This window comes from Propithecus coquereli, unplaced genomic scaffold (genome assembly GCF_000956105.1).
Source record: "Propithecus coquereli isolate 6110/MARCELLA unplaced genomic scaffold, Pcoq_1.0 Scaffold686, whole genome shotgun sequence".
Taxonomy (NCBI): Eukaryota; Metazoa; Chordata; class Mammalia; order Primates; family Indriidae; genus Propithecus; species Propithecus coquereli.
Genome location: NW_012152907.1, coordinates 251458 through 263434, shown reverse-complemented (window position 1 = coordinate 263434; position 11977 = coordinate 251458). Strand labels below are relative to the sequence as shown.

The 11977-nt window shown below is 56.7% G+C and overlaps 1 protein-coding gene across 1 annotated transcript in view; it reads right to left on the bottom strand.

Moving 5' to 3' along the window:
- Window positions 1-1363: 1363 nt before the first annotated feature.
- Window positions 1364-11977, bottom strand: part of LOC105823621 (integral membrane protein DGCR2/IDD) — a 55124-nt gene continuing 44510 nt past the window's right edge. The window contains exons 7-10 of the mRNA XM_012660869.1: window positions 10222-10425; window positions 4291-4443; window positions 3175-3411; window positions 1364-1732 (exon numbers count right to left, since the gene is read on the bottom strand). Of these exons, the coding sequence (XP_012516323.1) occupies window positions 1476-1732; window positions 3175-3411; window positions 4291-4443; window positions 10222-10425 (851 nt within the window). The 3' untranslated portion in view covers window positions 1364-1475. The remainder of the gene's footprint in view (window positions 1733-3174; window positions 3412-4290; window positions 4444-10221; window positions 10426-11977) is intronic.

The following is an 11977-nucleotide window of genomic DNA, read 5'->3' as shown; positions in this document are numbered from 1 at the left end:
GGAAGTAGCAGCCCTTCAGCCAGGGGAGCGGGCCTCACCGCACGCGGCCTCCAGGACAGGCAGTTCAGTGACGAAACTCATAGCTCTGGCACAAGGTCAAGTCTGTGGGCAGCTGTGGAGTCTCAGTCCTCACGGGATGGACAAAACGGGCCTGAGAACGTGCCTGGACTGCGCAGAGTCCGTCACTGCACAGCAGCGCATGCTCCCGCCGGTCCTCTGCACAGCTGTCCTCGTGGTGGGGAAAGACCTCGAGCGAGACACGGAGCAGGGAGAGGGCAGGGCAGACGCAGCGGCCCAGGAGAGCCAAGTTCCCGCGCACCCCATCGCCTGCAAACACACGCGCACACACGCACGCACGCACACACTCGTGCACACAAACACGGATCCAGACATTCAACGTAGAAAAGATATGCATGTGCTAAAAATCGCACAGAACCCGCTTAATCTCCAAACCTCAGAAATGCTAAAGTCCCCGTGTCAGGACACAAGACGCGGTCCAGGAGCAGGCAACAGGGTCCCTCGGGCAAAAAGCCCCCAGGCAGGGAACCAAGCACCCAGCGCTGCTGAGGGGGGCGGGGGCGCATGTGGCCACTGGGCTCGGCGGTGGCGGTGGCGCAGGGAGTGGACTTTCGGGAGATGGACACAGCCCGGGATGTCGGTTCAGCCACCTGCCCCCCAGAAACAACCCTTTATGGCACAGATGAGGCGGGGAGGAGCAGGCCAAGCCCAAGGACCATTCAACAGGGGCGGGGCCCAGAGCGCCAGAGTGTGGACAGGAGCTGGCTCAGTCCCCAGCACCCCCGGCATCCAGGGCCTCAGCCTGACTCCAGGGGAGCCGCACACAGCACTGCGGGGGACACCAGTGGGGGGCTTCCTGCCACAGAGCTGAGCTTCGTGGGGCCCAGCTGTGAAGATAGAGCCGAGAGGTCAATCTCCTTCCAAGCTCCCTTCTCAGGAGCCAGGCCCAGGCCAGCCCTGGCCCAGGGCAGGGTCACCTCGATGCTCACAGCTGGGCCCGCGGGGCCGTCTCCCCTGAAGCAGATCCCTGCCACACCACACAGACAGTCAAAAGTGCCATCCTGATGGGGCCAGGGGGGCAGCCCTGGCAGCCCCTGCCCAGCTCGCCCCAGGGCTCGGTGCGGCTGGCAGACTTCTCTGGATGCGCACTGCACGAGCGAGCCCGCCGAGTGCCGTCCGGCCACGGCCCACAGTGCCTTCTTCCCTGCCTCTGAAGCACGTGGTCTGAGCAAACTCCATCACTCTTCCGCCACCTGAAAAGGAGAAGGTGGCCCACAGCTCTGCATGTCTCTGGAGCCCTCAGGGACTCGGTGCAGCGCTCCTCCCTGGCCTGCGGTCGGCGGGTGTGCTGCAGTGCGGGGGTCCAGGCTGAGGCTGGGTCCTTCAAGTTTCCCACAGGGACTGGTGTTTTGACAGCAGACGGGTGCTCACAGCCCGCTGGACACGGGCCGGGCCGTCTACACCATGGTGTTGAGGGAGCTGCGGCTGTGGCGGCCGGCCCCTGGCAGTGCCTCTGCAGCCGGGGCACTCCCACTCTGGGCAGGGTCGGGGGGCACGAGCAGGGCACTGCTGCTGTCGGCGGAGTCTTCCAGGTCTGCCAGAGAGGCCCCCGAAGTGCGCAGAGGCTGTTCCAGGCACCGGGACAACGAAGCTTCACTGCCACCATCCCCTGGGGTTGGCAGGCTGGTCTCCGGGGGCTCGAAAGCATCGTCGTCTGCAGGGGGAGACAGGGGTGTCAGAGGCAGGTGCAGGCCTGGTACTGGGGGCAGGGCAGAACTGGAGGAAGCCCCTCCTGCTTGAACACCCCAAGGTGGCTCTCTGGGCCTCAGATTCTGAAGGGAGCCCCCAACACAGGCTCTGTCGTGCACACTGCTCCCCGTGGCCGGGCACCTGGTGTGGGCGAGGTGCAGGGCGCAGCCCGCACCGCAGACACGTGTGAGGCGGGGCGGTGCACTGACAGAGCCCCCGGAACTAAGGGTGCCAGAGGGAAACCCGGCAGCCTCAGCGGGGTTGACCTGGGCGGGAAGGCGGCGCATTTGATGTCGGGGAGTTATTGGGTCAAAGTGGGCGGGGAGCACTCAGTGCTGCGGCTGGAACGCGCAGCCCGGGCGCGGCAGCAGGGTCAGAGCAGGAGCCCCGCGAACTGCACGGTGTCTGCAGGAAGCTCTGGTCCGAGGGAGGCTCCGTCCGGCCTGCTCCTCGTGACCACGGGCGTCTCCGAGAACAGATGGCAGCGGCCTCAGCGACACCGCCCTGCCCTGCCTGCCGCCCACAGGCCCCAGCCCTGCCTCATTGCCCAGCCCATGGCGGCGTCTGGGCCCGGCTGCCACCCAGCAGCAGCCCTTGCAGGGAGCTTGTCCTGCTCTGGCCCCTAAGGGAAGACTGTGACATCCGTGTCACAGGGCAGGGGTCACATCCACGTCTTTGCTGCACACCCAGACCACACGGGAGCTGCGTCGCTGACCAGACGGACAAACGGGACTAAGACTGTTCAGCGCGCAGCCCTGCCTCCCGATGTCCGTCCTGCTGAGGCAGGGGACAAGCGAGGAGCCAGCGCCTCGGGGACACTGCCTCAACTGCACCATGGCTGCGCCAGAGGGCGCGGCGCACAGGGAGACGGGATGGGACGCCCATGTCCTTGCTCAGGGACAGGCCAGGCGATGGAGGGAGGGGCACGCGACTCTCCTTCGCTACGCAGCCCTGTGGGGACTGATTCTGGTGCCAGAAGGGTGACACGGAACCGGCGCTTTCTTCCCACCTCACAGAGCTGCCTCCAGACATGGCGGGGGACTGTCACCATGGTGTCTCTGTAGCACATGTGTCTACACACCCAAGTGATCGGTCCTGGGTCTGGGCCAAGCCTGTACTGGTGACCACCAGGGCCCGGCTCCGCAGCTCACCTCAGACTGGCCCAAGGGCTGCCGGCTCAGACTGGCCCAAGGGCTGCCGGCTCGCAGGTGCTCGCGGAGGGAGAGGAGGAAAGGGGGCCCCAGGCCCTCCGCACAGCCAACTCAGGGAAAGCCTTACAGGGAAAACCAAAGAGAAGGCCAGAAAGAAGTGGGGTCCCCAGGCCCCTGGAGCTGGGAGGGCCACTGGGCGGTGGCCCCACAGGCCAGACTGCTTGACAACAAGGTGTTCCCTCCCGGGGGCAGGCACCTGCGGGGTCATAGAACATGCCATCCGGGTCGATGGAGGCCTCGTAGGGCGGCGGGGGGTCGTCGGGCTGGTCGATGTCTGGGTACTTGTAAGCTGTGTAGGGAGGCGGAGGGTCGTGGAAGTGGAAGGTCCCGCCTTCTCCGTCGTCAGAAAGATGCAGCGGGGTGAGGCCTGTGCCGAACCCGTCTGGGCCGTAATCAAAGCCGGGGATCCTGCGGCCGAGGTTGAAGTGGTGCACTGGGCCGCCAAAGCGGGGGACAAAACAGTGCTGTGTCACTGGGCGGTGGCCACCTGGCTCCTGAGCCCCCATTCTGAGGCTAGGCCTCTGTCCCTGAGGGCCACATGCTGTGCCCAGCGGCCCACCTGTCAGCCCACAAAAGACCCCCGACATGGCCGGAAGACACGGCCGGAACCTTCCACCCTCACCCACATGCAACCTGTCCCTCTGTCCTGACGCTGCCACCGCTGGGCCAGGCCTCGGGACTGTCCACACCCCTCCAGCTGCCAGAGGCCTGAGCTCTGCCCCCGCTACGGCTCGGTGAGAATAGGAGCTTCTCGGCAAGAACGTTCCTGGCCCACGGGCGAGGAACCAGAACCCCAGCGACACGTGGCCTCCAAACCCGGGAGGCGCTGGGGGCCCTACAGCAGCCGGCGAGCTCCCCCCGCCCGTCTCCACTGCTCCCGTCCCGCCCTGTGCTGGGCAGAGGAGCTCATGGAGACAAGGGTGAATGGCTGGGGCGCGGGTCACTGCGGAGGGGTCTTTGGCTGGGCTTGGTGCACTCCTGAGGAAGTCAGGTTGAGTAGGGTGGGCCCCTTGCTCCAAGCCTCCTAGTGGCCACCAGTGTCACTGCTCCTCCCCAGCAGGTGGCCCACGCCCAGGGCCCACGCCACTGCAGAAGGTGATGTCCCGTCTAAATGCACCGTGCTGCCCTTCCTGCTGCCAGGCACAGAGGGGGTGGGGTGGAAAGGGAAGCCCCGGCGCCTCCTGCTGCGGGGAGAGGGCCCACCCCTCCTGCCAGGGCAGCTCTACCTTGAGGGGACCATGGCTTAGGGCAGGGGAGACCTAGACCTTGGCTGGGGCCGGGGCTGGTGCTGTGGCCCGTGGAGGGCACTCACAGTTGGCTCCAATCAGGGACTCGATGCGCTCCCGGCGCCTCTGGCGCAGCCGGTGGACCATGAAGAGCAGCAGCGACAAGATGAGGAAGGAGGAGATGCAGCTGACCACCAGACGCATGCCGCTGGCCATGGAGTCGAACAGGCTGTTGCCATCTGTCGGGGGGAGGAAGGAACCTGCTGCTCTGGGAAGGGGGCCATGGCCCTCCTGCCCAGGCCCACCGTGGGGATGAGGAGCATTTGTTCCCGACTTCCTACACCTGACAATCTTAGGATAGATGGTGAAACAAAGCCACCCAAAATCAAAAATGTTGTGAAAACACCAAAAGCAGAAAAGTGAATCACAGGTCTCTAGGCGACAGCCCCTGTGGCCTGTGCTCTGCCCTCTGAAGAGCTCCAGGCCTCAGACCCGCCAATGCCTGAGCAAGGAAGTGGTGTCTTCTGTCCTAGGACTGGCACTTCTAGGCCGTGTGCAAGTAGCTGTGTGCCCAGGTGCGGCTGGGGAGCGACCCTCCTGCAGAAGCCACACACCCTGCTCCAGGTGCTGTGCTGTGCACAAGGTGAGGGGCAGTGGTGCCCACTCGATGGCTGGGCCTTTGGGGCCTGCCTTCTGCCTGAGGCCTGCAGCCACTCAGAGACGGTGCTCGGGTGCCCAGCAAGGAGGAGCCAGGGGAGGCCAGGCAGCCGCTCCGTCGCTGAGCCGGCCGGGTGGGCAGGGGTCTCACGATGGGAGCTGCTGGCAGGGGTAGAGCGTGGCTGACATCCTCCCTGCAGAGCTTAGCCCGGGGCAGCTGCTGTGGGGAGGACAGGCCACAGGGAAGGAGCGTGGCGTGTCAGGAAGCCAGTGAGGAGGCGCATGTGGCATCAGAGAATGAAGTGGACTGGGCAGTGACAGATGGGGAGAAGGGACAGCACAGGGTATATGTGGGACCTGGATGTGCCACGACTCACTGATGGACTAAGAGGGGGACAGCGAGGCCCTGTTGGTGGCTGCGCAGGGGCTGGGAGCAGCCGCAGTGTCCAACACCCGCTGGGGACAGGCTTACAAAGGCCGGTCAACTCAGGTATCGTTTCACAGATGAGCATCCACCTCAGCCAGGAGTGACACTGTCACCTCAACCCTCAACAAGCTGTCCCAGAGAAAACACCCCCAATCGCACCCAGCCCCAGCACACACGGTGACCAGCGCTCAGACATCCCAGGACAGCCTCCGCCACACACGCACGCGACGCTGGGCCCCCCAGGCCCCCGCCCAGCCATACCAGGCAAACGACGCACGCTGGGCAGACCTGGCGCCCCCGCCTTGCTGGGTGAGTGCAGGGAGGCGCCACGAGGCTGGGGTCCAGCTGGGCTGGAGACCAAAAACCAAGAGGTCCCAGATGTGGCACCTTCCTCAGGTCTCCTGGGACGCCCCGTCTTTCCAACTCTTTAGTGGTCACCACTGGGAGGGCGGGTGCTACTGGCATTTAGCAGGCGGAGGCCAGGGGTGTGGCTCGACATCCTACTGTGCACACGACAGCCGCCACACACGGTATTGGGTCCAAGATGTCATCAGTGCTGAGGTGGAGACAATCCCCCGCCCTGACCCAGCGCGGCGCACACTGAGGCTTGTCAGGTGCTCCCTGTGAGCTGCAGCGGTGGGACGGAGACTGTGCACGTGGTGCCAGCGTGGAGGGACAGTGCTGTACTGGCCGAGCACTGGTGATGCAGCTGGCATTTCCACGTGCTCTTGACCTCAATGGACTGGCAATTCGCACAAAGTCACAGTGCGATGGAACCAGGAAGTGGTCCCAGAAGCGTTTGTCTCCATAGACCCAGGGTGGAGGCCAGGAGGCTTCAGGAGATGGGTGACCTGTCAGCTTCTAGAAGCAAGAGGACCCCACATGGGCAGGGACCCTGCTGAGCTTCAGGAAGAGCTAGGGCTGGCCACTCCCACCTCCACATCCTCCACAGGCAGGACCCCAATAAGACACTTCGCAGCCCACGTGTCAGTGGCCAGACTTCCAGAGCTCTCACACCACTCCTGCTGGCTCGGGCCACTCCATCCCCCTAGACGGCAGAGCTCACGCCCGCCCTCCTCCCACGGGGCCAGAAAGCATCTCCAAAAGCTCTGTTTGCTGCTGATGACACTTGGGCAGTAAACGTGTGAGAAGGATACATCCTCTCACCAATCAGCTGCTTTCTTAATGTCTCCTCCAGCCTCAGGGAACACTTCATCCCTGTCGGTGGGACAAAGTCCATCACCCCGGGGTCTGGCCAGGTGTCTGTTAATTGGAGGCCAGCTCAGAGATACCAGAGGAAGTAGCCCCTTTGCAATGACTAACCCTTAATCAATTCTGAAATAAACCCAAGGACATGGTCAAGGTTCCCAGCCATTCCTCCATGACAGAGAATAGAAGCATCTCTCAGGACCAAGCCACTTGGAGTCAAGCACAAAGAAGAGAGCCTGTCCCAGGAGCCAGGGGCCCAGAGGGCTCACAACATGGCTGGGCCCTCCATGGGGCTCTGGACAGTGCAGATGGGGTTGTCTTCTGTCTTCTAGCTACTGCTAGGTTCCCAGAAAGGGGACACATCCTGCTGCGGTAGACACTGCTGGAACTGAAGGTGTCCTGAAGTCCACCTGGCCTGACCCTTGACCTGATGCCTGGACCACTCCCCGTCCAGGTAGCTGCCTGGCCTGTGCATGAAGAGCTCCAGTGACAAGGAGCTCACAGTCTCACTGAGCTTGGTTACACAGCAACAGTTTCAAAGTCTTTGTCAGAGATGGCAGGTGGAGCAAAAGAGGTCATGTCCTTGGGTTCGCAAGACCTTTGCCTGATTTGTGTTTTGCAGATATTCTTTTTGCTTTTTGCTTCCGTCAGCGGCTTGTCTTTTCATTTCCTTAACAGGGTCTTCCGAAGAGAAGATGTTTCCAATTTTGATGAAGTCTAATTTATCAATTTTTTATTTTAAGGATCATGCTAAAAATGTTGCCTATCCTATGGTCACAAAGATTTCTCTCCTATGTTTTCTTCTAGAAGTTTTACAGTTTAAGGTTCTACACTCAGGTCTATGGCATTTAGAGTACATTTTAAATACAGTAGGAGGTGTAAGGTTCTTATTCTTTGCATACAGATGTTGAACTGTCCCAGCACCATTTGTTGAAAGACTGTCCTTTTCCTAGTGAACTGCCTTTGCACCTTCGTCAAAGATCATTTGACCATATGGTGTAGGACTGTTTCTGGACTATTCTGTTCCAGCGATCTATGCGTCTATTCTTCCATCAACACCAAACTGTTCTGGTTAACTATGGCTGTACAGTAAGTCATGAGTTGGGTAGCATCAATCTTCCAACTTCTTTCTTTATAAAAACGGTTTTGGCTATTCTAACTCCTTTGCCTTTCCATGTAATTTTATACTCAGCTTGTCAGTGCCTACAAAAAAGTCTGCTGGAATTTTGGTTGAGATTGCACTGAATCTGCAATTTGGGAAGAATTAACCTCCTAATGATACTGAGCCGCCTAATCGATGAACATGGTATATCTTTCCTTTTATTTAGGCCTTTGACTTTTTTCACCAGTTTTTTAGTTTGTAACAAACAGAAAAAATGTACACATATTTTATGAGATTTATAACTAAGTATTTCATGTTTTGTTTTTGGTGCTATTATAAATGGTACTTTCTTAAAATTTCAATTTCTAACTATTACAGGTAGATTATGTGAATACAGTGGATTTTTGTGCATTGATCTTACATCTGGAGACCTTGCTAATCACATTTATTAATTCTACTAACTTTCCTGTAGATATTCTGGGATATTCTGTGCAATCGTGTCATTTGCAAAGAGAGATGGCTTCATTTCTTCCCCTCTGGTCTGGATGCCTTTTCATTTCTTCTTGCCTTCTGCCACTGGCTGTGACCTCGAGTATAACGATGAAGAGCATGGAAGAGCAGATACTCTTGCCCTGTTGGAAGGGATACTCTGAAGTTTAACACCTGAGATCCTGTTCCCAAAGTCTCAATGACAGTATCTCCGTTCTTGATGCGATATGGGCACTTCCCAGGACAAAGACTCTGGGAGAGAGTCAGGAGTCTGTAGGAGTATGGCCACGGTGTGGAGACAGCGAGCCTGGCTAAGCTACTGTGGCTGCGCAGGAGAGTGGACTGCAGCAGCGCTGGGCCTGCCCAGACACACCGAAGGCCCCGCTCTGCTGAGCAGTCCTCAGAGCTGGGCAGGCTCCCTTGGCCACACGTGTCCACAGACAGGTCATCCCTGTATACGTCTGGTCATTCTTACAAAGCTTGGACAGAGTGGCAAGGCAGCACTGGTAGACTCCTGAGAAATGGAACCAGGAATCCAGGTGACATGGCTTGTGAACAGAGTTTGACTCCCACAGACGGAAAATAAGCTGGAGGTTTGGGGTAACGTGGCTGGGGCACGGGAAATTTGGTGAGCAGCCCATCAGTGCTTCTCGCAGCCCCACATACACACCCTGTACAAGCAGAACGCTGTCTGCCTGAGGCCGCCCTCTCCCACCTCTAGCTCTATGTCCTCTGGCGGGCTAGGCTGCAAACGTGGCCTCTCTGCTCACCACAGTTGACTGCACACATGTGATGGTACCTGTTCCTAAGTGCCTCCTTCTGCCCAGCCTCAGACACAGCCTCAGCAGGACAACTCTGTTCTCCTACCCAGCAGCCTATCTGGTGTGGAGGGACGTGGACAACACTCCCTGAAGGGACAGGTCTCGTTGTATCCCTCACACCCCAGCTGCAGTCTCTCTTCCACAGGGCCCCTGGGCAATAAGATAGCCACCACACCCTGCCCAGGCTGCAGGGTCCAAGAGCCCAGGGGCTTCCACAAGTCCTTGCCACACTATTCTCACACTGTGGCACGCAAGAAAGAAACAAATTCACACTTCTGATTTACATTTCTCTTGACGTCTGAGTTCACCAGAGCTGGCAGCTGTGCTGGTGTGCAGGACAAAGCATGCCACATGGAGTTCCATGGGATGCTAACAGTCCCAGATAGCAGGATCCCACCGGCTCCACTTTTATTGCACGTGGAAGGGAGAGGGTTATTCCAAGTCCAGATTCCTTGTAGTGTCCATCTTAAAGCACCACCTACTGAGGCATCTTACCTTGAAACTGAGGGTAATATTTAATCTTTTTCTTGAAGAATCTAACAGTAAAAATTGATGACTATAAGCAATGCCAATTATCACTACCCTCCATATTATCATACTAAAAAACAGGAAGAGGCTGGGCATGGTGGCTCACGCCTGTAATCCTAGCACTCTGGGAGGCTGAGGCAGGAGGATCGCTCAAGGTCAGGAGTTCGAGACCAGCCTGAGCAAGAGCAAGACCCTGTCTCTACTAAAAATAGAAAGAAATCATCTGGACAACTAAAAATATATATAGAAAAAATTAGCCGGGCATGGTGGCGCATGCCTGTAGTCCCAGCTACTCGGGAGGCTGAGGCAGGAGGATCGCTTGAACCCAGGAGTTTGAGGTTGCTGTGAGCCAGGCTGACACCATGGCACTCTAGCCCAGGCAACAGAGTGAGACTCTGTCTCAGAAAAAAAAAAAAACAAAAAAAAAAACAGGAAGAGCTCAAACATGAACATAAATTCTAGGTCTGAGTCTTAAAGAGAGGCAAGAACAGCTTGAAACTGTCAGTTCTAGCTGATTTGTGGACAGCCAGCTGCACTCAAGTTCACGGTCACTTGTGAACGCTGTTACCCGAGAATGGGAATGAGGCACCTTGAGAGGTCACACGAGACACACCCATTAGAGTAGCAGCATCAAAGGCTCTGAGACAGCTGTGAGCAAATGACGCCATTGCTGCTGCACCACACGCCATGAGTCGTGAGTCCCCACCACCAATGAAGCGAAGGGACGTCTAGCATCCAGTCCTGAATGGGGAGCCTGCCTGTCACCCACCAGCAAGAGTCTCACCTGGGTCCAGACACATGAACTTGCAGCACTCTTTGGGGTCCTTGCGGTACTGCTGGCAGCCCTGGGGCCGCTCACAGAGGGCGGCCACACACATCTCAGGCTCTCCTCCATGGCAGGTGCAGCTCAGGCACGGGTCGTCCCCCTTGGGGGTGAAGTAGAATCCTTCATCCACCACATTGTCTTTGATGTCGACACATGTTTGACCTGTAACGAGCACACACGTGTACAGATGTATGTGTAACCAGGAAAGAGAGCCCAGACCCTCCCTGCTTGGGCCTGGAGGGCAAACAGGGAAACTGAGGAGTTGGCCAGATCGTGTCCGAGAGTCTGCCCACTGCTGGAACGATGTAAATCTGCCCCACGACACAGAAAGCAGTGGTCCCAGAGTGGTCACTACAACACATTGTTACAACAAAGAACACCTGGCCAGGGCAGGTGTAGGCCACAGAGCCCCAGAGGGGCAGGATGGAAGAGAATGCCAGACTCCCGGGCAAACGTCCTGAAGAAGTGTTTGCTTTGAAGTTGCCTAAATAGTTTACTTACGAGACTCCTCAATTCTAAGATGCAGCTGCTGTGAATATTAACTGTTTTAAAATCAAAATGCATCTCAAGTAAGTCTCCAAGGAAGCTGCCAGCTCTGCCTGGGAAGAAAGTCCATTGTATCTGAACCACACACAGGAGACTCTGCACAGATCTGACCTAGGACGAGAGTAAGATCTGACCTAGGACGAGAGTAAGAGGAACGGCACAGCCATAGCCCTCAGCAGGTCGGCAGGCATGACAGATGCCTGGGGGAGTGTGTGAGGATGACAGGGGCCTCAAAAGGACACATGCTCAGTGAAAGGCAAAGGGACATGAGAAGGAAGCTCGTTCCAGTCTCCAAATGGGGTGGGGATGTCTGGAATAAGAGTCCTCAGAAATTTCACAACCACGAGTCTGTGCCTCCCTTAAGATTGGGGTCAAATCTATGTTATTCATGTGGTCAGAAACCCCCAGGGCAAAAAACTCACAAAAAAGCATTCCCTGCTAAAACAGAGAAAAAACAATGAAGAAAAATGAACAGAGCTCTCAGAGAAATACGGGACGCCATTAAGCACACCAACACGTGTGAAATGGGAGTACCGAGAGGAGAGGAAAGACAAAAGGGATCAGAAAAAACGGTGGAAGAAACAATAGCTCAAAACTACCCAAATTCATTGAAAAACAAAAATCTACACATCCAGAAGCTCAACAACTTCAAGTAAGATAAATGGAAAGGATCCGTAGACTGGTGCATCATAGTAAAAATGCTGAAAGTCAAAGACAAGGGGGAAAGCCCTAAAAACAGGAAACAGAGATGACTTATTGCTCACTAGGGAACCCCAATAAGATTAACAACTGACTTCTCAGCAGAAACAACAGAGGCCAGATACAGTGGAATGATGTATTCAAAGTGCTCAGAGAAAACTGTCGACCAAGAATCCACATCCAGCAAAGCTGTCTTTCAAAAACGAAAACAAAACACTTCCCCAGACAGACAAAAACTAAGAGAATTTGTTACTTGCAGAGACTTGCCTTACAAGAGATACCAAAGGAACTTCTTCAGGCTAAAAGCAAGTGACTCCCAGGTAATAATTCGAATACACCCAAAAAACCAAAAAGTACCAGTAAAGGCAATTGTAAATTTCAGCATAAATGCCTATTTTTTCTCCTTTATTCTCTTAACTGATTTAAAAAGCAACTATATAGGCTGGGCGCAGTGGCTCACGCCTGTAAT